The sequence below is a fragment of the Balaenoptera physalus genome, assembly GCF_965194825.1.
Source record: "Balaenoptera physalus genome assembly, chromosome: 3".
NCBI lineage: Eukaryota > Metazoa > Chordata > Mammalia > Artiodactyla > Balaenopteridae > Balaenoptera > Balaenoptera physalus.
This window is the reverse complement of record NC_138890.1, coordinates 118,587,440-118,613,326: the sequence shown is the minus strand read 5'-3', so window position 1 is coordinate 118,613,326 and position 25,887 is coordinate 118,587,440. Positions and strand designations below refer to the sequence as shown.

Below are 25,887 nucleotides of genomic sequence, written 5' to 3'. Positions count from 1 at the left end.
CCAATATATACTGAAATATCAATGAAAATTCCCTCAATAACACAAAGGAGGAACTACAGCCAAGTAGGCAGAGGGGAGAGAGGCTTGGGAGGAAGCTGTGAAATTTTAAGGGAAAATGCATCATAGACTCACTCCATTTTAAAGCTTATAAAGGACTTTAGAGATAGATATTTCAGGGATTTCATCAACAGAACTTCATTTTTAAAGATTAGCATTGGTATGTTTACAATCTTTCATTAGAAACAACATATATCCTCAAATGTGTTAATATACCACATTTTAACATCCTGGAGTCCATCAATACATTGCCTCAAGTTGCCAAGTTATCTAGTTTTTGTGTAGAACTCAAATAAATAAGAAGCTCTTCCATTATCTCTGACTTACTGAAGCAAGTCATTTTATCACTTATCTTCATGACTCATGATTTTCTTGATACCATGAATCCAAAATGATATGTAGAAGTAAACTGGATGAGGGGAAAGGAGAAATAGTTCTCTTTTAAATTTCTGGTTGAGAAAATGTGGAGGGCCATCATTCTTTTTTCTTGTTTTTTTGAAGTATAGTTGATTTACAATGTTGTGTTAGTTTCTAGTATACAGCAAAGTGATTCAGTTATACATATATATATTCTTTTTCATCTTCTTTTCCATTATGGTTTATTAAAGGATACTCAATATAGTTCCCCATGCTATACAGTAGGACCTTGTTGTTTATCTATTTTACATATAGCAGTTTGTATCTGCTAGTCCCAAACTCCTAATTCATCCCTCCCCCACCACCCCCTTTCCCTTTTGGTAACCAGAAGTTTGTTCCCTGTCTGTTAGTCTGTTTCTGTTTCACAAATAAGTTCATTTGTGTCATATTTTAGATTCTACATATAAGTGATATCAGGTGGCACATGTCTTCCTCTTTCTGACTTACTTCATTTAGTATGATAATCTCTAGGTCAATTCAAGTTGCCACAAATGGCATTATTTCATTCTTTTTTATGGCTGAGTAGTAATTGTGTATATATACTACATCTTCTTTATCCATTCATTTGTTGCCGATGGACATTTAGGTTGCTTCCATGTCTTGGCTATTGTAAATAGTGCTGCTGTGAACATAGGGGTGCATGTATCTTTTCGGATTATAGCTTTGTCCAGATGTATGCCCAGGAGTGGGATTGCTGGATCATATGGCAACTCTATTTTTAGTTTTTTAATGAACCTCCATACTGTTCTCCATAGTGGCTGCACCAATTTACATTCTCACCAACAGTGTAGAAGGGTTCCCTTTTTTCCACACCCTCTCCAGCATTTGTTATTTGTAAACTTTTTAATGATGGCCATTCTGACAGGTGTGAGGTGATACCTCATTGTGGTTTTGATTTGCATTTCTCTAATAATTAGCGATGTTGAGCATCTTTTCATGTCCCTATTGGCCATCACTATGTCTTCTTTGGTGAAATGTGTATTTAGGTCTTCTGCCCATTTTTTGATTGGGTTGTTTGTTTTTTTGTTGTTGAGTTGTATGAGCTGTTTGTATATTTTGGAAATTAAGCCTGAAGGGCCATCACTCTTATACCTCACAGTTAGACAGAAAATTCAGATAAGGGAGATTAATTCAGATAAAGGAGATAGTATTAACTAACCAAAATCCCATTTACCATTTGTTGAATTCTTCACCACAAATTCTATTATAGCCTGTGAGATCTAGGAATGTCCACCTATGAGGACAGTCAACCGTAAGTAAATTCAGTTTTAAAATAAGCAGTCCTTTGGATCATATTCATGCTTCCATTCACTCATTCATTTATTCAATGAACATTTTACTTGGAAGCTACTATATGCCAGGCATCGGGAATATAATAGGAAGCAAGAGCCCACAAAAATCTCTCTGAACTCAAAGATCTTCTCAGTCTATCAAGGGGTTAAGATTAGGTAACCAGCAATTATTTATAATATAGAGTAATATACGTAAGATTTAACTATCTATTTACACAATAGTAAGCTAGAAACTATACAGTTAAAAACTTAAATAAAACTGAAAGTTTCTCTCTCTCTCTTTTTTTTCACCTTGCCCAAATTTCATTTTTTCCAACAGTTATTTGCTTGGTTCCTGTACTAGGTCATCTAAACAAGGCATGTCTGAAAGTGAAAGGGAGTGGTACTAATAACTTTGCTGGATTAGGGACTGCCCTGGTCAAATGGGGATACATGGTCATCCTAGTGATGGGAAATGTAAATATCTCTTCCTAGTCCACTTTTTCCAAAGAAGAGTATTCTGAAGAGTGTGATCATCAAAAAGCATAAGAGAACAGATATGTTCATGATCTGAAGGAGGCTAATTAAATCCACGTGGACATGTTTTTCCTTTAGACTTTATGGTCTCTATGGTGTCAGAGCCACAACTTCCATGACCACATTTTGATATGCAGAAGAGGGGAAAAGATTCTCTCCAGAATGCTTTGCTTGTAATAAGGTTAGAGACTTTACATTTTTCTAACTTACCAGGTCTTTGGATTTCTGTCAGGTACCACAAAACCAGGTACAAAAGAATCCTAAATCAAGGATGTTCCAACAAAACTTCAACAGCAGCCTACGGATGCCTGCAGGGACCTGTCTATAGATTCCTAGGTCCAGATCAAGGTAGCAAGATGCTGGTTGGCATACTGGCGCCTCCACAGTTCTCAAATTAGCACTAACATTTTCTGAAATATCTAAAGGAAAGAAAATTCAGGATTTCTGGACAGAAATTAGTAACAAGAAACTGTTTATACTGCAGGCAACAGAAGCAGCAATTCAGAACCCATTTTTTATTTCATGCTTGTTTAGCAGAGGAACTGTGAGCCCTCTGAGGAAGAAGATGCATGGCTGGGGCTGGAAGTACGTGCCTGGAGCTAGAAAATCTGAGGAGCAGATATCCTTTCTGATATGAGGATGAACCTATATTTCTGCTTTGACTCTTAAGGGTAGAAACTAGGAGAAAGGGTTTGCTTGACTTTCCTTCAAGTGTGTGTGGGCGCACGTGCACGAGACAGAAAGACGAGAGAGACAAGAGAGACAGAGAGACAGAGAGCTTGAGTGTACAAGCACAAGAGTGGGTGTGCTTTGGAATCAAAGTGAAGGGTTGAATATTAAGAATTTTCAAATTATTACCTGCATAAGAAATCAGATACTACTAGTCATTCAAAGTCAACGGTCAGGCTGGCTGCATAAGAATCACTCCTAAAAACTCAGGTTCCTTGGCCTATCTCTAAGATTAGATTAGGTAAGGAACCAAAGACCATGAATTACTACAACTCCTTCCAGTTTCTTAAGCCCTTTAACTTCCCCACAATTGTTTTATTTTATGTGTTTCCCCAAAATGATGAAAAATACTTTTGAGGCTATCCTTAGAAAACTGGGGAAAATGCATCTTAATCTGAAGCCAGTTTTTGAGACAAAGGTTAGAGTGAATTCAGTATAAAGTTAGGAAAGTACTTTGCATCATTGGGATTTGTTGTAAGGAAAGGAGTAACCCTGGGAAACCCCTGGTTAGGGGTTTGTGATAGTAATCCTGTTCGGTTCTTGACTCTGGTTGTCACAGAATTATCATTTTCTGTTTTGTACCTCCTCTCCTCATATATTGTCCCCAACTGGTCTAAGACAGGGAAACTGGGGGAAAAAGAGGGTGCACTGCAGCAGAGAAGGGTGATATAACATTAGTTATGTCTGCTTTTCATAAATGTGTGCCGCCCTTTCCAATAACTTCAAAATCGGCTGCTGATTGGTGAAGACCACATTCTCTTCAGTTTTCTGAAGGTTTATTCCATTAGATGAAGTGTATTAGTGTACCCTAACAAGCAAAGACTTAATTCTAGTATCTAGGATCTATTTTTAGAAAATATGGAAAACTAACCAAATCATGCCTGCAGGAAGGAAAAAAATACCATTTTTCCCTTTTATATGACACTTAAAAAAATCTAACTAAAGTAAGCACATCACAGATTCAGAGAAAGGAATTGTGAGGGAAGGTGTCATTCTTCTAGAATTTAAGTTAAATGGTGTTTAAACGGAGTGCTGTAACAAAAAAAAAGAAAATAACAAGTTTTGGTGGAGATGTGGGGAAACTGGAACCCTTGTACATTGCTGGTAGGAATGTAAAATGATTCAGTTGCTGTGGAAAATAGTAATGGCTGTTCCCTCAAAAGTTAAACATATAATAACTATATAATATAGCAATTCCACTCCTTGGTATACACCCAAAAGAACTGAAAACAGGTATCCAAACAAATATATGTATACACCTGTTAATAGCAGCACTATGTCCAAAAGCCAGAAAGTGGAAACCCAAATGTCTATCAAAGGATGAAGAAATAAGTAAATTGTGGTTTATATATATATGCAATGGAAGCCATAGAAAGGAATGAAGTACTGACAGATGTTACAATGTAGATAATCCTTAAAAGCATTATGCTAAGTGAAAGATGCCATACACAAAAGGTCATATATTGTAGGATTCCATTTATATAATATATTCAGACTAGGCAAATCCACGCAGACAGGAAGCAGACTGGTAGTTCCCAGGGACTGGAGGGAGTGGGGAGTGGGAAGTAACTGCTGAATGGGTATGGGTTTCTTTTTGGGGTGATGAAACTGTTTTGGAACTACACAGAGCTGGTGGTTGTAAAACACTGTCAATGTACTAAATGCCACTGAATTGTTCACTTCAAAATGTTTATTTGATGGGCTTCCCTGGTGGCGCAGTGGTTGAGAATCTGCCTGCCAATGCAGGGGACACGGGTTCGAGCCCTGGTCTGGGAAGATCACACATGCCGTGGAGCAAATGGGCCCGTGAGCCACAACTACTGAGTCTGCGCGTCTGGAGTCTGTGCTCCGCAACAAGAGGCCGCGACAGTGAGAGGCCCGCGCACCGCGATGAAAAGTGGTCCCCGCTTGCCGCAACTAGAGAAAGCCCTCGCACAGAAACGAAGACCCAACACACCCGAAAATAAATAAATTAAAAAAAAAATGTTTATTTGAATGTCATGTGAATTTAACCTGAATGGAAAAAAAAAAAAAGACAAGTGCAATGCCTTCTCAGCAGATGTGGGTGTGTTTTTCCCACAACTAAGAAACAGGTGTTGGTCTGCACATACCTGGAAGACAAGGTTGATGTTGCTGAGGTACCAAGTTTGGGTCTGGAGGCAAGGGTAATTCCTCAGAAATATACTTTAAAAGTTCCTTCCCCCGGTATGTTACCTGCACATAATTAAACACAGAACTTCAAAATCATATATTTTATAAGAAGCAAATACACCTTTCTCCTGCAAATTGTAACTCCAGTAAAGTATTGATTGTTGTACATTATGTATTGGCAAACTAGCCCACAGCCAAATCTGGGCTGCCATCTTTTTTGTAAATAAAGTTTTACTAGAACACAGTGATACCCATTCATTTACTTAACATCTATGGCTGCTTTTATGCTACAACAGTATGGAGTAGTTTTGACAGAGACCATATGCTCACAAAGCCTGAAATATGTATTATCTGGTCCTTTACAGAAAAAATTGCTGATCCCTGATATGTATCATTAATTCTCTCATATGTTCACTTATTCAACAAATATTAATCCAGCACCTGCTACTTTATAACTTTAAAAAATTAATGTTGCATTAATAAAATTAAGTCATAAAAGTAAAATGGTACTTTTCAAGAAATCAGATACACAACTGGTTAGATTAACTGCATTTTAGGTCTATACATCAAAGTTTTTTTGTTTTTCTTGGTTTTTTTTTTGAACTTAGTTATTGTTTATCAGCCCAAAAGGTCAGAGCTTAGAAATATGTACATACAAATGGGCTGGACTGAGGAGGACTGGCAAACACCTGCCAGAAATGTTCTGAGACCAAGGGTCTTTGCATCCTCCAGACTTAGTTCTAGAGCAGTCTAATGATATACTCCCAGAAGCTAGGTTCACTATGGTTAAACCAGCAAGTCTCAACTTGGACATCCCTTCCTCCAGGATGCCTTCCTATAACTGCTAAGCTCAAGTAATGACCCTCTTCTAGGATCCCATAAAGTCTGTGCTCATATTTCTGTCAAGGCACTTACCCCACTTAAAGGAAGTTATGTATTAATGTGTCCGTTTCCACTAAACTATAGGCTCCTTGAAGAAGGATCTGTATAATATTAGTTTTTATTCTCTAGCTCTTCATACAGTGCCTGACAATACTAGGAAAAAACTCTTAAGTCCCAGCTCTTAAGCAAAATTCTTAAATTCTCTGAGCCTGAGTTTGTGCATCTGTTAAATGAGTATCTCCAGATTTTTAAGTTGTGAGGAGTAAAGGAGATAATATATATGATAATATATACTTTTGGCATGCTGTCTAGCACATCCTGAGTGCTCAGTAAATGCTTGTTACTGAACAGAGCGAGGAAGGCCTAAGGAATACAGAATGGTTAGGCAGCCTTTTAGCTCAATCCTATGACTAAACAAAGCTTGGTAATGTTAATGGAACAGACCTGGCCTACTCAGTATGCTAAACCCTCCTCACTTGCCAGGGAAAAAGAGCGATGAGGCCACTGAATGCCACCTGTCATTTCTCCAAACAACTAACATTTAAAAACAATGGATTTTGAACATTCATCCAAAAACAGCAGAATACACATTCAAGTGCACATGGGACATTTTCCAGGATAGATCACATACTAGGCCACAAAACAAGTCTCAATCAATTTAAGAAGACTAAAATCATATCAAGCATCTTTTCCAACCACAACACTATGTGACTAGAAATCAACTACAAGAAAAAAACTGCAAAATATCTCCATAAACACGTGGAAGCTAAACAATATGCTACTAAACAACCAACGGTTCACTGAAGAAAGCAAAGAAGAAAAACAAAATACCTAGAGACAAATGAAAACAAAATCATGATGATCCAAAATCTATGGGATGCAGCAAAAGCAATTGTAAGAGGGAAGTTTATAGTGACACAAGCTTACCTCAGGAAACAAGAAAAAATCTCAAATAAATGACCTAATCTTACACCTAAAGGAGCTAGAGAAAGAAGAACAAACAAAACCTAAAGTTTGTAGAAGGAAAGAAATCATAAGGATCAGAGCAGAAATAAATGACACAGAGACTAAAAAAAAAAAAAAATAGGGCTTCCCTGGTGGCGTGGTGGTTGAGAATCTGCCTGCCAATGCAGGGGACCCGGGTTCGAGTCCTGGTCTGGGAGGATCCCACATGCCGCGGAGCAACTAAGCCCGTGAGCCACAACTACTGAGCCTGCGCGTCTGGAGCCTGTGCTCCACATCGGTAGAGGCCGCGACAGTGAGAGGCCCGCGCACCGCAATGAAGAGTGGCCCCCACTTGCCGCAACTGGAGAAAGCCCTCGCACAGAAACGAAGACCCAACACAGCCATAAATAAAGAAATAAATTTATTTAAAAAAAAAAAAAAATAGAAAAAGTCAATGAAACTAAAATCTGATTCTTTGAACAGATAAAATTGATAAACCTTTAGTCAGACTTATCAAGAAAAAAAGGGAGAGGGCCCAAGTCAATAAAATCAGAAATGAAAAGGAGAAGTTACAACCAACACCACAGAAATACCAAGGATCTTAAGAGACTACTACAAACAACTACATGCCAATAAAATGGACTCTAGAAGAAATGGACAAATTCTTAGAAATGTACAATCTCCCCACACTAAACGAGGAAGAAATAGAAAATCTGAATAGACCAATTACTAGCAATGAAATTGAATCAGTAATTTAAAAACTCCCAACAAACAAAAGTAAAGGACCAGATGGCTTCACAGGTGAATTCTACCAAACATTTAGAGAAGAGTTAACACCTATCCTTCTCAAACTATTCCAAAAAACTGCAGAGGAAGGAACACTTTCAAACTCATTCTAGAAGGCCAGCATCACACTGATACCAAAACCAGACAAGATATCACAAAAAAACCTCACAAAATTATAGCTAATATCACTGATAAACATAGACACAAAAATTCTCACAAAATATTAGCAAACAGAATCCAACAATACATTAAGAGGACCATACACCATGATCAAGTGGGATTTATCCTAGGGATGCAAGGATTTTTTGATGTCTGCAAATCGATCAGTGTGATATACTACATTAACAAACTGAAGAATAAAAATCATATGATCATCTCAATAGATGCAGAAAAAGCTTTGACCAAATTCAACATCCATTTATAATAAAAACACTCCAGAAAGTAGGCACAGAGGGAATATACCTCAACATAATAAAGATCACATATGACAAACCCAGAGTTAACATCATACTCATGGTGAAAAGCTGAAAGCATTTCCTCTAAGATCAGAAACAAGACAAAGATGCCCACTCTTGCTACTTTTATTCACACAGTATTGGAAGTCCTAGCCACAACAATCAGGCAAGAAAAAGAAATAAAAGGCATCCCAATTGGAAACACATAAGTAAAACTGTCACTGTTTGCAGATGACATGATACTATACATAGAAAATACTAAAAACACCACCAGAAAACTACCAGAGCTCATCAGTGAATTCAGAAAAGCTGCAGGATACAAAATTAATATATAGAAATTTGTTGCCTTTCTATACATTAACAATGAACTATGTATGCATATGGCTGATTCACTTTGTTGTACAACAGAAACTAACACAGCATTGTGAAGCAATTATACTCCAATAAAAATGTATTTAAAAAAAAAACAATGAACCATCAGAAAGAGATTAAGGAAACAATCTCATTTACCATTCCATCAAAAAGAATAAAATACCTAGGAATAAACCTACCTAAGGAGGTAAAAGTCCTGTACTTGGGAAACTGTAAGACACTGATGAAAGAAACTGAAAATGAAACAAACAAATGGAAAGAAAAACATGTTCTTGGACTGGAAGAATTAATATTGTTAAAATGACCATACTACCCAAGGCAATCTACAGATTCAATGCAACCCCTATCAAAATACCAATGGCATTTTGCACAGAACTAGAACAAATAATTTAAAAATTTATATAAAACCACAAAAGACCTGAATAGCCAAAACAATCTTGAGAAAGAAGAACAGAGCTGGAGGAATCATACTCCCTGACTTAAGATTATACTACAAAGCTACAGTCATCAAAACAGTATGGGCACAAAAACACACACACAGATCAATAGAACAGAATAGAGAGCCCAGAAGTAAACCTATGCACTTATGGTCAATTAATCTAGGACAAAGGAGGCAAGAATATACAATGGAGAAAAGACAGTCTCTTCAATAAGTGGTGCTGGGAAAAGTGGACAGCTACATGTAAAAAAATGAAATTAGAACATTTCTCATACCATATACCAATCCAAATGGATTAAAGACCTAAATGTAAGACTGGAAATCATAAAATTCCCAGAAGAGAACATAGGCAGAACACGCTTTGATATAAATCAGAGCAATATTGTTTTGGATCTGTCTCCTAAGGCAAAGGAAACAAAATAAAAAATAAACAAATGGGACCTACTTAAACTTAAAAGCTTTTGTACAGCAAAAGAAACCATCGACAAAAGGAAAACACAACCTACTGAAGGGGAGAAAATACTTGCAAATGATATAACTATTTGCAAGTATTAAGGGGTTAATATCCAAAATGTATAAACAGCTCATACAACTCAATATCAAAAAACAAACAGCCTGGTCAAAAAATGGGCAGAAGACCTGAATAGAAATTTTTCCAAAGAAGACATACAGATGGCCAACAGTCACATGAAAAGATGTTCAACGCTGCTAATCATCAGAAAAATGCAAATCAAAACCACAATGAGGTATCACCTCACACCTGTCAGAATGGCTATCATCAAAAAGAACACAAATAACAAATGTTGGCAAGGCTGTGGAGAAAGGGGAACCCTTTCGTATGCTGTTGGTGGGAATGTATATTGGTGCAGCCACAGTGGAAAACAGTATGGAGGTTTCTCAAAAAACTAAAAATAGAACTGTCATATGATTCAGCAATTCCAGTCCTGGGTATATATCTGAATAAAAACCAAAAACACTAATTTGAAAAGGTACATGCACCCAATGTTCATAGAAGCATTATTTACAGTTGCCAAGATATGAAAGCAACCTAAGCGCCCATCAACAGATGAATGGATAAAGAAGATGTGGTATATATGTACAATGGAATATCACTCAGCCATAAAAAAGAATGTAAACGTGCCATCTGCAACAACATGGATGGACCTGGAGGGTATTATGCTATGTGAAATAAGTCAGACAGAGAAAGACAAATACTCTGTTATCACTTATATGTGGAATCTAAAAAATAAAATGAATGAATATAACAAAACAGAAACAGACACAGATAGAGAAAATAAACTAGTGGTTACCAGAGTGGAGAGGGAAGAAGGGAGGGGCAAGATAGGGGTAGGAGATTAGGAGGTACAAACTACTATGTATAAAATAAATAAGCTATGAGGATATATTGTACAGCACAGGGAATATAGCCAATATTTTATAATAAATTTAAGTATAATCTGTAAAGATTTTGAATGGCTATGTTGTACAGCTGAAATCAGCTACACCTCAGAAATAATAAAGTTTACCTGCAAGTATATAAAAAGAAGAAAGAATGGATTTTGTTCACATTATCACCCTGACAATATCCAACACACCTCATGCACTCATCAATGTGTAGGCTCAGTATGTTTTCACCTATGTCTCAGATTTAAAGTATATTTTTATCAGTTAGTGCTGGGTAAAATTTTACCTTAGTAGCCTTAGAGGTCATGAGACCCCATAGGTCCCAGACATATCACTAGGGATAATTCACACATTCAAAGAACACAGCTTTAAGAAAATCCACTGAGTTAAAAATCTATTTTCCACAAGGTAGGAGTGATTTAATGAACAAGGATAACAATGAATAGACCTCAAACTGAACAGGCACTAGGTCACTTCAGGAGACTGAAGCGGCAAGAGGAGTGAGTGATGTCCAGTGGAGTACGCATGAGGATTCCCTTGGCAAAGCTGTACAGCAGCTCAGTTGCTTGGGTACGAGGTATGAGTCATCTCCGTGTCTAGTGGCTGTGTCATTCTGTCTGATGTAGGACAAGACCTAGTTTTCTGGCATTTCTTGCCCAACAACCAACCAGTCCTGGCTCTATAGACCCACCACTGTTAGGAACTAGTTGGTAGAAATGTTCACATTTACTGAGGTAGCAAAAAGCTCCTATCAAGAAGTGACTGTGAATTCAGGAGTTACCCCAAGACAAGAGGGGTAGAGGTTACTGTGGTAAATTTTAAAAGAGGCTTCAAAAAATTGTAAACAAACCCACTGGGCCAGTGTTTCTCAGCTTGTGGTAGTTACTAGAAGTACATGAGTGTCCTACAGTAATTTTTGAAACTATTTCCATTTTTAGGATAATTAAAAAAAAAAACCTAAGCTTGCTCAGATAATCTGTATGAGTATCTTACATCCAAGAATTGCCCTAATTTTAGTGCCCACATTTGTATTTGGCTTCACTATCACATAGATGTTAAACAATATGACTCCAATTGACATGGCTAATGAGAAAAGACCAGAGGCAATGTGATATGTAAATGAGGCATATAAGTACAGAGTGACAGCCAAATGATATCACAGCCAGCTATTCAAAAGCAGAAAGTGCAGTAGTTCCAATAGAGAAAAAGAGTGGGAGGACTGAGTCATCATCAGTGGGCCACAGGCATGTTAAGCTCAAAAGAACCTAAGCTACAGCAATTAGTACCATATTCACACTGTGAGCATAGATTCAGTTTCAGCAAAACAATATCATCTATCATGAATTTAAGAAACTTTGTAATAAAAAGGGATTTCCATGGGTATAATGTTAATTACTAATATGCAAATACGATTTATGAATCCATGGAAAGGATTAGGCAGGTTGAATTGAAAGTAGATGGCCTGGTGACTCCAGTGGTGGGAAATAAAAAATAATAATAATACAGGAAAAAAGGAACACAGAGAGACTATAATATAAAGCAGAGAAAATTTAAAATGTGCTCATGTAAGTGAAGGACCTGAAACACTGTTCTGGAAGCACCTGCAACAGAGGTCTAGGAGACCAGAATGCAGAGTTTAGGGACAAAGACTGAGATAGGAGCTAGGAAGGAGAGTGGGCAGAGCTGAGTTGGACAAAAAACGAGAGGAAACCACCTTCTATTACTGGTGCACTGAGACTTACTGTAATGGTTAGTGGAGGTTGAAGGTATTTGCAATTCTGTGAAACAGTAATGGTGACTGTCTGATGACTCACACTTTCCTGGGTGAATCACTGCAATACTGTTCCCTGAAGGGGTGCCAAGGACATCTGGAGGTGGCTGATCACTGGACCTCAAGGGTGTCAGTCATCGATACTCTTCAAATTGGCTATTAAACTGGGCTTATAACGCAGAACACAGAACTGAGGGGGAGACCACTAAGTCTGGGAAGTCTGAATAAAAATTCAGAAATATTTTTTTGGGAGGCTAGCAATTCATGGATAACACTATGTTCAAACATAAAAGTGCACCATAACTTCTGTGTATCTTAGGCCCCTTTATCATAACTTTCGTCTTTAGAGGAAAATTTTGCTTTATTTTATCAGAATACTAGTAACATATTAATTAAGTTATCAATTCACCAGTTGTTCCAAATTTTCTATGTGGAGTCACAGGGACCTGCAATCACTGTGGAGGTGAGGTGGCAGGGACAAGAGGGGAAGATCAGGGGCATTCAATTTTCTGAGACTAGGTGAGGAACAAGGAAGGAGAGGCTCAGTTAGCTGTGCAATCCTGCTGTGGGGAATTCTGGCAAATAGGAATTGTGGGAGAAAGCATGTAGCATATTGCCGAAGGGATGCATGAGGACAAAACTAATTTGGAGAACTTTCAAATTCCTTAAAAAAAGGAAATAGTTTTATCATCAAAAAATATGTACCTTTCCATTTGAATATGAAGTTAAAGATAAACTTAAGAATGACCCACCTTACTCCAAGCATAATTCCAGGTCACGTAACTGTCAGCTCCTAGAAGATCCTTGAGCCAGATGACTGGGTTTTGATAAATCTGACCATTTTCTACCTTAATTTTGCCATTCAATAAAACACTGGCTTTATGGGTTGTCTCCTGAGGTGAAAAGTAATACAAAAATTAGGATTAAAAAATATCTGAAATATGTGAACTTCTGCTTCTGTCCATGATGAAGTAACAGGGACCAGATTTACCTTAACACATGACACAACCAAAAAAAAAAGGCAAACTAAATATATGAAACAATGGTTTCCAAGATACCAAACATCAGGGAACAAAGTATAGTGATCCTGAGAAATGAGAAACTAATGAGGTGAGCCCTACAATTGTCCCAACTCACTGCCTTGAGAGTTTCGAGGTCATGGTACAGGGAGAGGGCATCCAGGCATAGTCTAGGGAGGCATGATGGCTAGAGTTTGCAGGACAGAGTACTGAAGAAGAGAGAAATATATATAGAGAGAACTCTGCAGATCTTCAGGGGATCCTTTTTAAGTATTCTGCTGAGCTGTGATTGGCCATGTGTGTGAGGAAATTACCCAAGCCTGGGAAAAGAACTACTTCAAAGAATTAGAGGTAATGGCATTCTCTGGCATTCTCAAAGGGCAGAAATAGCACCTGTTCCCAATAGTAAGACTAGAAAAACCTCAAAACTGATGGGGCATTGGGAGGTACACAGAAGAGTCTTGCCTCTGTAGTGGGATATAATTAGCCTTAGACTGAACACTGCTCCAATCCTGCCTAACAAATTGTAAAAGCATGACCCAAAAGAATCAAACTGTTTCTGTGTAAATTAACTATATTCTAGAACAAATATCCAAAATATTTTTAAGAATACAAACATATCTGGCATCCAACAAGATAAATTTCACAATTCTGGGATCCAATAAAAAATTAACAGGCCTAGAAACAAGTAGGAAAATAAATCCATATGGAGGAGATAAAGCAATCAATTGAAAATGACTGACAACTCTCAAAGATGTTAGAATTAGCAGATAAGGACATTAAATAGTTATTATAGTCATATTCCACATGTTCCAAAAGTTACATGGAGACATGGAAGATATAAAAGAAGACTCAAATCAAACTTCTAGAGATGAAAATTACAACATATGAAATGAAAAATACACTGGATGAGATTAACAGATTAGACACTGCAAACAAAAAGATTAGTGAATTCAAAGACACAGGAATAGAAATGGCATAAAAAACCCACAGAGAAAAGAGAATTTAAAAATAAGATCATCACAGTGAGTTGTGGAATGATTTTAAGCAGCCTAATATGTATGTAATGGGAATTCAAAAATGAGGGGAGGGAAGAAAAAATATTTGAAGAAATAATGGCTGAAATTTTTCCAAATTTGAGGCAATGATAAAACCAGAGATTCAAGAAGTTCAACAAACCCTGGAGCATCGTCCAGCGAGAAATCTCCAGCACGAAACTTCACAAACCACTTTTGACGCATTCGATCAGTCACAGCACCTTCTCCATACACTGCACAAATCTTTTTGTGCATTTCAGTTGTGTTTTAACGCTTCTTGAAATAACAAAGCATAATACGCTGAAAATGTTGATTTTTTTCTTCTACCTTCAATATTAAAATGGCTACACAAAAATTCACGTTTTGATAAATCTTTTTTTAAATGCACACTGATATGACAGCTGTCACATACAATCTAACAAAACTGTTTCAAATGAAGTTAAAGACAACTAAGTGCTACTAGAGCCATCTTAAGGAAAAAAATGAACAAACCTTTTGGCTCACCCAACAGTATACATGAAGTGGTATAATATCACTTAAAGGTAGATTGTGAGAAGTTAAAAACAGATACCATAAACTCTAAAGGCAGAACTAAAATAGAAAGTTATAGCTGGGAGTTCCCTGGCGGTCCAGTGGTTGAGACTCGGCTCTTTCACTGCTGCGGCCTGGGTTCAATCCCTGGTTGGGGAACTAAGATCCCACAAGATGCACAGTGTGGTCAAAAAAAAAAAAAAAGAGAGAAAGTTACAGCTCATAAATGAACAAAGGGGATAAAGCATAAAAAGATGAAAAAAGGAACAAAGAGAGATAAGAGAAATAGAAAACAAATACCACATGACAGATTTAAACTAACTATATAAAAAGTCACATTGAATGTAGTATTCTAGAATTGACTTCTGGCACGACGGTATGAGGATCCACATCCAGGTAAGAACTATTAAAAAATTTTTTAAGTTGCTGAAAATGGTCATAAGGGCATGCAGTAAGTGAAGACACATCTATTCAACAAAATCTATGAAAATTAGGTTTAAAAAATGTGAGAAACAGTGATATTTGAACCAAGACTGCTTCCTTCCTCCCCCCACAGTGAGGTGGAGACTCCCCTTGACTGCTACAGCCAAGAGCACTGCACTCTCTCTCCCTAAAACTGCCAGTCAGAGGGCTACCTTCTTGGTAGGGGTAGGACATAAATATTTCTCATCCTGCCTCAGCTATCTGTTGCTAAGTCCAGGTTGTGGGCAAGTGCAGCCAAGAGGTGGGGGTTCTTTTCTTCTGTTTAACCTGTACTGGTGACACAGAGTCTCTACCTTTGGCAAGGTGCTACTGAGACTATTGGGGTCCTGCTCACACTTGCCCTGGCTTGTAAGGTGGTGGTTTCATGTCAGGAGAGGCAAGTTGAAAAGGCAAGAGGCTAGTGTGCCCCTTTCCACTAAATGCTCAGATCCTAAAGCAGGGGTATCATTCAGAGAGAAGTTGCCATGTTCCTGCCCTAAGCTCCAGAGCCATGGCACAGATATTTTGCCTGGGAACAATAACAAACGTAAGAAAAGATGGGGATCAATATACAGACTTGCTACAATACATTACCTACTCTAAAATATCTAAAATGTCCAGTTCCAACAAAAAATTATGAGACATGTGAAGAAACAGGAAGTATGACACATACAGCAAAATAAACGAACGAAAAAACAACATAAACTGCCTGTGAGAATGACCAAAGACTTCAAAACAGCCGTTTATATACATGTTCAAAGAACTAAAGGAAACCATAATTAAGGATGTAAAGCAAGGTATGATAACAATATCACATCAAACAGAAAGTATCAATAAAGAAACAATTTATTAAGAAACAAAAAGAAGTTATGGAGTTGAAAAGTACAGTAACTAAAATGAAAAATTTAATAGAGAGGCTCAGATTTTCAATGTCAGAAGAATTAGTAAACTTGAAGAGAGATCAATAGAGATTATGTAAGCTGAAGAAGAAAAAGAAAAAAGAGTGAAGAAAAATGAAAAAGCTTCAGAGAAATGTGAGACACCATTAAGCACATCAACATATGCATAATGGGAGTACCAAAAGGACAGGAGAATGGAGCAGAAAAAATATTTGAAGAAATAATGGCTAAAAATTTCCCAAATTTATTGAAAAACATTAATCTACATATTCAGGAAGGTCAATGACTTCCAATAAGGATAACACAAAGAGAGCCATAAATAGATACATAGTAAAAATACTGAAAGTCAAAGACAATACGAAATTATTGAAAGAAGCAAGTGAAAAATGACTCATCACTTACAAGGTAAACCCAAAAAGATTAACAACTGACTTCTTATCAGAAACAAAGAAAGCCAGAAGCAGTGGGATAACACACTCAAAGTACACAAAGAAAAACCCGTAACCAGGGCTTCCCTGGTGGCGCAGTGGTTGGGAGTCAGCCTGCCAATGCAGGGGACACGGGTTCGGGCCCTGGTCCGGAGGGATCCCACATGCCGCGGAGCAACTAAGCCCGTGTGCCACAACTACTGAGTCTGCGCTCTAGAGCCCTCGAGCCACAACTACTGAGCCCACATGCCACAACTACTGAAGCCCGCGTGCCTAGAGCCCATGCTCTGCAACAAGAGAAGCCACCGCAATGAGAAGCCCGTGCACTGCAACAAAGAGTAGCCCCCGCTCGCTGCAACTAGAGAAAGCCCACGTGCAGCAACGAAGACCCAACAGAGCCCAAAATAATAAATAAATAAAATAAATAAATTAAAAAAAAAAACCTGTAACCAAGAATCCTATTTTCAGCAAATCTTTCAAAAATAAAGGTGATGTAAAGACCTCTCCTGAGAAAATTTGTTGCTAGCAGACCTGCCTTACAAAAAATACTAAAGGAAGTTCTTCAGGTTGAAATCAAGTGACCCCCAAATGGTAATATGAATCCACATGGAAAAACAAAGAGCATCAGTAAAAGTAATCACATATTATAAAAGACAGTATACACGCACATTTCTTCTTTCTTTGCTTAACTGATTTTTAAAACAATTGTACAAAACAATAGGGATATAATACATATATATTTGCAAAAGCACAAAGGAGGTGGGTGGAGGAAGTTCTACTGGGCTAAGAAAATGACTCCATATGGTAACTCAAATCCACAGGAACAAATAAAGAGAACCAGCAAGGATAAATAAGAAGGTTAATATATCAAAAGTTATAAATATAAACTTGCTCTGCTTTCTTCTCCTCAGCTTCTTTAAAAGTCACAAAATTTTATAAAGTAATAATTATAACAATGAATTATTGGGTTTATAACATTTACAGATATATCAATAATATATATAATAATAATATCACAAAAGGGAAAGAGAAAACTTGAGCAACACTATAAACTAACTAGACTGAACAGGCATCTATAGAAAACTTCTCCTAATGATAGGAGAATATATACATTCTTCTCAAGTACACATGGGACATTCTCTAGCATAGGCTATACACTATCTAAGCCACAAAATAAGTCTCAGAAAATTTAAAAGGACCAAAATAATACAAAGTATGTTCTCTAAGAGCAATGGAATGAAATTAGAAATTAATAACAAAAAAATGAGAAACTCACAATTATGTGGAACTCAAACAACATACTCCTAAATAACCAATGGGTTAAAGAAGTAATCAAAAGGTAAATGAGAAAATACTTTGAGATGAATGAAAATGAAGGCAAAACATACTGAAACTTATGGGATGCAGTAAAAGCAGTGGGTTAGAGGGAAATTTATAGGTGTAAATGCCTATATTGAAAAAGAAGAATGATCTCACGTCAATAACCTAAACTTACACGAAAGACACTGGAAAGAGAACAGCAAACTAAACCTAAAGCAAGCAGAAGGAAGGAAATAGTAAATATTAAAGTGGAAAAAAGTAAAACATGCAATAGAAAAATAGAGAAAATCAACAAAATCAAAACTGGTTCTTTGAAAAGATTAATAAAATTGACAAACCTTTAGCTAGATTAACCAAGAAAAGCAAGAGGGAAGACTCAAATTGCTAAGAGCAAAAATGAAAATGTGGACATTACTACTGACCTTATAGAAATAAAAAGGACTATAAGAGACACTATGAACAACTGTATGCCAATAAATTAGATGAAATGAGCAAATTCCTAGAAAGATACAAACTACCAAAACTGACTCAAGAAGAAATAGACAATCTGAAAAAAAAAACTATAAAAAGTACACTGAATTAATAATCAAAAAACTATCAACAACAACAAAAATGCCCACGTACAGATGGTTTTACTGCTGATTACTAGAAAACATTTAAAAAAGACTTAATACCAATTCACAAACTCTTCCAAAAAATAGAAGAGGAGGAAACACTTTGGAATTCATTCTGTGAGACCAGTATTACTCTGAGACCAAAACCAAAGAAAATACAAGAAAACTACAGACCAATATGCTTAAATGACTCTATGGACACCCTGTAGGAAGAAAGAGGAAAAAATACAAAAACAGTAGAAAACTTTTTTCTTTTAGTAATCACTTAGATTTTATACTTTGCGTATGTACATACGTCAAATTATATACTTTAAATATGTGTAGTGTATTGTATATCAATTGTATCTCAATAAAGCTGTTAAAAATAGCTGAAATACAAAAAATCATATTAGAATTTTATCATTGCTGATCTAGAGAAGTAACCACAGCTGTCAAAATTTTAGTTAATGTAACCAATTAATAACTGAAATTTGAGTTGCTTTTTAATGTGAAGTAGGTACTACTTAGCAATAAATTGGTTGACAGGCAAGCAAACAGGAACATCAAGGGATCTGAGATCAAGCTGCTAATTTAGTGTTTAAACTATAGCTTGGAGCTTTAAAATTAAATTTTTTTGCTCCTAACTTATAAATAAAGCTTATTAACTAGGAAAAGTCTTATAATCCAGAAGTGAAAAGGGTTGAAAAAAGGGGTCATTTAGATTAAATTCCAATTAGCTTGGATTGGTTTTCTGTTGGATTGGTCCACAAGCAAAGCAGCATTCCAGGACCCTGCAATCTTTGCCACTCTTATATCCTCTTTCAAAAACTGAATGGGGGGAAAAGGGAAAGGAAGCCTCCTTTGTAGGCATTTCTAGCAGAACCTTTTTTTTCCTCTTCTGTTATTATGCATATGTGATATTGTTTTGAGTTATATTTACCCAAACTCTAAGTCACTTTCTGTTTCTAAATTGAGCTACTATGGAAGATGAGTTTATACTTAACCCTTATTAGGGGAAGCTTTAGCAGTACACACTGGTAGTTCCCAAAACTTTGGAATCAAACACAGCTCCAATTTATTATTTTTATTTTGTTCTTAAATCTTTCCTGCTGCAGTAAAACTGACTAATTCTGGTCTGAGAGCCTAAAGGTGCTTGTGACTAAAATGTACAGGGCAATTTTAGAAGCATGATTTCACTTGCTAAGATATAATGGTTCAATCTCTCCATTCAAGAAGCCCAGCCAAACCCTATTCCCCTAATTAGAGCTAAACACTATGTGACAGCAACATTTACTCACTTGTAAAATTTACATAATTTTAGAGAAAAAAAAAGGATACCTGTGTTTTGAATTCCAGAATATTATTTCCCGGATTAATTCTTCCTAGCAATATCAGATCCTTTATCTGCATACATTTCTTTTTAGGAGTTGTGCTGTATTTTGAAGGATTTTTTATAGTATGTTGATGGCCAGACCCAGAGGAGGAGGAGCTCTGACTATCATTTGCATGTGGAACAGCAAGAGCTGATTTTTTAAGACAAGGTTTCACCTGATGCCCCGTATTACTGCCAAAGACATCAATCCCTTGATGTACCAGGGATTCTGATGTCCCCCTATGTGGTTGCTGGGAAGCTGTTTTCCTGTTTCCTTTTTTTGGATCACAATTGGAAAGAGCCTGATCACAAATAACAGTTGATGGACTGGCATCATTGTGGGCAAATACACTTGCAGTTTCTGAAATCTTTAATGTGCCAGTTACTGCTGAAGGACTAAAGGACTCATGCCCTTTGGCTGTAGTATCTGTAAGATCATTTTCTTTTTGTGAATATTCTGCTTGAGCAATAAAAGAAATAGGTTGGGATTGTAATTTAATCTTCTTAGTGCCATCTGAAAGTCTGGATTTTGATAATCTATCTAAGGTACAGTCACTGACACTTTGTTTAGAATTCAGTTCATTTCCAGAAAATTCTTCCCTTCTCACTGTCTTTGAATTTAGACAAGTGTTGGTATTTTGGTTGTCATGCCAAATTTCCCAAGACAACTGTGTTTCCTGCACGCTTCCACAAACAAGGCTGACAGGAGAAAATGAACCTGACTGGGGCTGTACTGAATTTTCCAGACTGGTAAACTCCTGGCTGTCCTTTTCATTAGAGATTTCTGAGCTCAATGGCAGCTTCTTGAAACTAAGACCAGACAAAGATCTAACATTCTTATAGTTCTGAATTTTCTGGCTTATTTTTTTCTGTTTTTTTGCTACAAGTAAAAGGCTCTTCTGCCTTGTGGCCAAGTTAGCTAGTTGCTCTCTCAGGACTCCATGCTTAAATGACTCTATGGACACCCTGTAGGAAGAAACAGAAAGAGGAGAAAATACAAAAACAGTAGAAAACTTTTTTTTTAGCAATCATTTAGATTTTATACTTTGTGTCAATTTAATCAGCTCAAAGTACACAAGAGTCTATCTTTGCAATGTATATTCTTTGAGAGAAAACTGTTGCTTTACTTGAGGTAAATAAGTTTGCCTTTTTTAGGAGGTGACAGTGTGGTTATCCACATTTATATTCACATCATTACTTATCAGTTGTGAGTCCGCCCTAAAAGAGAAACAAAACTTGGGTTGCTTATCTAGATACCTAGTAGTCCTTTAGTTGGAAGGTATAAATTGATGGCCAAGGAGCAACACCATTCTTTAAGTTTGGAATTCGCTTACCTGTTTACAGTGAAATGGTGTATCAAGAAGGAAAATTTGGGAGTAAGTTCCACCCAAATTCCCTTACTTATGGAGGACTGAGATTGTTTTGTGAATAATTATAAGTAAGCTAGACCTGAGAAATGTCAATTCATCAAGTACTTATTGTATTGGGTTGGCCAAAAAGCTCATTTGGGTTCTTCCGCAAGATGTTAACGGAAAAATCCGAATGAACTTTTTGGCCAACCCAATAATTGTACTTTGAATCTGTAGTGAGGTACTTTGAAGTGACTACCCAGATAAGCATTATCCTGTGTGCCCTCCTTAAACCAAGTCTCTCAGGGGCTTGAAGACTGAATGGGAGGAAACTGGCTCATCCACACGTGTCTTTTGGTTATACTCACCTATTCCACACTGATCTTCAGGATATTGGACATTTTGTTTCCAGTAGCTCTCAAACTTTTTGGTTTCAGGACTTTTTTATACTCTTAAAAATTACTGAGGAACGCAAAGAGCTTTTGTTTGAGTTATATGTATCAATATTTACTGTTTTAGAAAATAAGGCAGAAAATTTTAAAACACAAGACTACACAAGTGCACATTCCATTAGCTATTAGAGTGACGATATCATCACATGCCATGTGGCCTCTAGAAAATTCCACTGTACACTTATGAGAAAATGAGAGCAAAAGTGGGCAAATAACATCTTAATGTTATTATAAAAATGGTTTTGACTTCTTAGACCCCTTGAAATGGTCTCAGGGACCCTCAGGGACCATCTTTTTAGAGCAGCTGTTTTAAGAGAAAGCAATAGTATAGGTACTTGTCTCTCCTAACACAGTTTAGAGTTGTTGGTACTGAACTCCAACCGACTGGATGTCAAAGCAAGTAGTAGATATAAGTGGAAGAAGCATCAAGAAGAAATCAGATTAGCAAATAACTGGTAGTATAAAATGCAAGAAGCTGGATAGATAGAGGAGAAGAAGAAATTAATATCACATTTAAAACTATGTGAAACAAAGAGTTCAGACAGAAAATACAAATGCTCTTTAGATTACAAGATTTTAAGGCTAATAGCAGCATTAGTATGAAGACACACATATATAAAGGAATATTATTCAGCCATAAAAAAAATAAATCCTGCCATTTGTGACAACATGGATGGATCTTGAGAGCGCTATGCTAAGTGAAAAAAGTCAGACAGAGAAAGACAAATACTGTATGATGTCACTGATATTTGGAAGCTAAAGCAAAAACAAAAAAGGCATAGATACAGAGAACAGATTGGTGGTTGGTGGAGGTGGAGGTGGCAGGTGGGTGAAATGGGTGAAGGTAATCAAAAGATAAATTTCCAGTTATGAAATAAATAAGGCATGGGAGTGTAATATATAGCATGGTGACTATAGTTGATAATACTGTATTACATATTTGAAAGTTGCTAAGAGAGTAGACCTTAAAAGTTCTCATCACAAGAAAAAAGAAAAAAAATAGAAAAACTAAAAAAAATAACGCTCAAAACAAGAAAAAATATATAACAAATTTCTTAAAAAAAAGGATGATAAGAGGTAAGTAATCAATATAATCAGGATAAAACTCTTTAAGGACCCTGAGAGTTTAGAAGTACACAAAACCACAAAATATACATGATTAAACTGCTTAGAAGAACATTTGTGATAGCATAAAAGAAAAAATTTTAATGTAAAAAATGTGAGTTTACTAAGGAAAGAAATTTACTTACGGGATTCATGACCAGAAAGGCTTTCATAAAATTCATGGCTGTAGACAACTTTTTAAGATAGTAAAATGTCCTTTTCTGAACATTTCAAGTAATAAAGTAGAAAAACATCTTTCTAGGAAGTATAATTCCTCATGGAGGTAAAAGATTAGATGACCTCATAAAGTCCTTTTCTGGTCCTAAGCAACATTTGTAATCTTAAGAAATTCTAGGCCTATTGTAGATAAAAATAGATAAATTCTGAAAACTCTAAAGCATTCCTATTTTTTTTTTCACTCACCTGTATTTTTTAGCTAAATCATCCCTTTCTGCCTTCTGTTTGGCAAGCACGTTGTCCATAACCTCCTTTATCTCTAACATCTTATCAATGTATTGTTCTAGAAACATGGTAATAAAATAAAAAGTCAGTTAATTGAGAGATAACAAATGTTAAATTTGGTCACACAGGACTTAGCCTTACTGTTAATTAAAAAGCCATTATTTCCCTAGGAATTATGTCACTCTATGGAAGTACCCTGAAGTGTATAAGTAAGAACATGGTATTAAGAAGAAGCAGGCCAGACTGAATTCTAATCCTGCTACCCCACTGACTAAGCTTTGTGAACCTGGACAAGTCACTGACCTCTCTGGTCAGCTTCCTTACCTGTGAAATGAGGGTAGTGAAGGAAAATAAATAGGAAGATAAATATTTTGTCTGTTAAAATTATTTACTTTTTAAAATACAAAAGGAATACATTGTCAATGTAAAGAAAATATGCAAATAATATGAATGTTTACAGAGAAGAGAAGTCAAAGACTATCCCATTCAACCACTCCTTCTCCTCAATATTTCACTCCATGAAAGAGATTGCTGTTAATACTTTGGTGTGTGTGTGTGTGTGTGTGTGTGTAAACTTTAAAATATATTTATATAATATATTGTTCTATACTATATTTGTACTATATATATTATATGTACTTAAAAATAAGAGTCACACTATCAGTTCTTTTTTTTTATTAATTTATTTTTTATTTTATTTATTTTTGGCTGCGTTGGGTCTTCATTGATGCACATGGGCTTCCTCTAGTTGTGGCGAGTGGGGGCTACTCTTCCTTGCAGTATACAGGCTTCTCATTGCAGTGGCTTCTCTTGTTGCAGAGCACGGGCTCTAGGCATGCAGGCTTCAGTAGTTGTGGCACGCAGGCTCAGTAGTTGTGGCTCGTGGGCTCTAGAGCACAGGCTCAGCAGTCGTGGTGCATGGGCTTAGTTGCTCTGTGGCATGTGAGATCTCCATGGACCAGGGCTCAAACCCGTGTCCCCTGCATTGGCAGGAGGATTCTTAACCACTGCACCACCAGGGAAGTCCCACACTGTCAGTTTTTGTTCTTTACACTTAACACTTAGATAGGGCTATATGATATCTACAGTCACTTATTGATCTATATAAAATTACTTTTATAATAATTAAATTTTTCCTACTTTCTTCCATTGCTTCCCAAGGCATCATGACCTCCCCCATCACAGATTCAAAGGATTTACATGTAAATGTCAGTTATGTCCAAACCCAGATTCCCAAATAGGAAATTTCGCTTAGATGAATACATTTTATTTATTTTAAGCCTACTTGCTATTCATTTCATTTTTGGCTTTGTTTCTTAAGCTTTTTCCTAATTTTTTTAGACCAATGCATATTTTTCTAGATAATTTAACTAGACAAAATCAGTGGTGAAAAATGACATGAAGTTCATAGTTGGAATTTGCTCTAGAACCTCCCTATGCAAATCAGACAAATGATTTGATAAGTATAGAGTCTGTTCCCAGACTAGTTTCTATCTCCCTATTATTATGGCAAAAGATTAGTTTCATGATGTGATGCATATGCTAACAAAGGGGAGAAACTTGTATGATAATTAAGAATTTATATATAAATTTTTAGCAGATTTGACACTTTAATAAAAAACATTTACATTATCTATGTCTCCTGTTACATTTGGCTTTTCTAACTGAATTTTAAACCACTGGTAAAAATAACATTATCATAGTAACCTAAAAGAGTCTATATATTTCTATAAGAATGGATATAAAGATGTTTTACATGTAACTTGATACTATATACTTATTTATCAAAGAGACAAAATTAATCAATGGTATCTTAGAGAAAACCTAGAAATTGCCCTAATATGTGTAAGATTTTAATATGTGATAATAAGGCATTGTAAACAATGAAGATGAGAGGAATTATTCAACAAATAAGAGTAGGCAAATGGGGTAGTAATATGGGGGAAAGCCCTATTCTATCCTTATACCGTATGTGGCAGAGAAATTTCAGTTGAATTACAGAGTTAAGATGCTTAGGAAAAAAAACATATAAAATGTTTAAAATGAACATTTTTTTCTGCCTCAATTCAGTTGAGGCACTAAAAATATTTGACATCAAAGTGTATATAAAACATCAATAAGAAAAATTTACAAAGAAATGTACAAAAAAAATTCATTACTCTTGGATCCCTCAACTGGATCAAAGATACAAAAGGTGTCAGAATATGGAGGTGGTGACTTTGTAAAGCTGTTTCTTTAGAGAGCTGTAGCTTAACTGGGTGGGATTCTCTATGCTGAGCAGCAAAAGTGAAAGGTGAGGGCGTTTCTCCCCTTTACCTCAAGCCTAAAGGGGTAGTTTCTCAAAGGACTATTAAGAGTGTAATGACTTTCTATTGAGGTGACAATGGACTCATATCTGACTTCCTCTTTGACCTTGAACATCTAGAGGTTGAGACCCTGAAAAGCAGGGAGCTTCCACAGCACGGCAAGGAGAAAGTTGCTACTGTGCTAGGAATTAATTGTCCTTCCTTCTAACAGTGGGTCCAAGAAGCCAGGATCTTGAAGACAGTGTGTAGACTGCCCTGTGGTCCTGCTTATGAGGGTTTGTACCTGAGGGTGACAATCTGTGTAAGGTGGACCACCAGGAAAAAAAAGAAGCTGAGA

General features: G+C 36.5%; 1 protein-coding gene across 1 annotated transcript in view; it reads right to left on the bottom strand.

The window, feature by feature from the left end:
• The window catches only part of ANKRD31 (ankyrin repeat domain 31), a gene marked incomplete at its 5' end in the record, with an annotated part of 139,336 nt that overhangs the window by 18,757 nt on the left and 94,692 nt on the right, over window positions 1-25,887 (bottom strand). Inside the window, 4 exons of the mRNA XM_082457050.1 lie at window positions 5,123-5,225; window positions 12,969-13,109; window positions 19,844-20,843; window positions 23,206-23,302. Coding sequence (XP_082313176.1) covers window positions 5,123-5,225; window positions 12,969-13,109; window positions 19,844-20,843; window positions 23,206-23,302 — 1,341 coding nt within the window. The remainder of the gene's footprint in view (window positions 1-5,122; window positions 5,226-12,968; window positions 13,110-19,843; window positions 20,844-23,205; window positions 23,303-25,887) is intronic.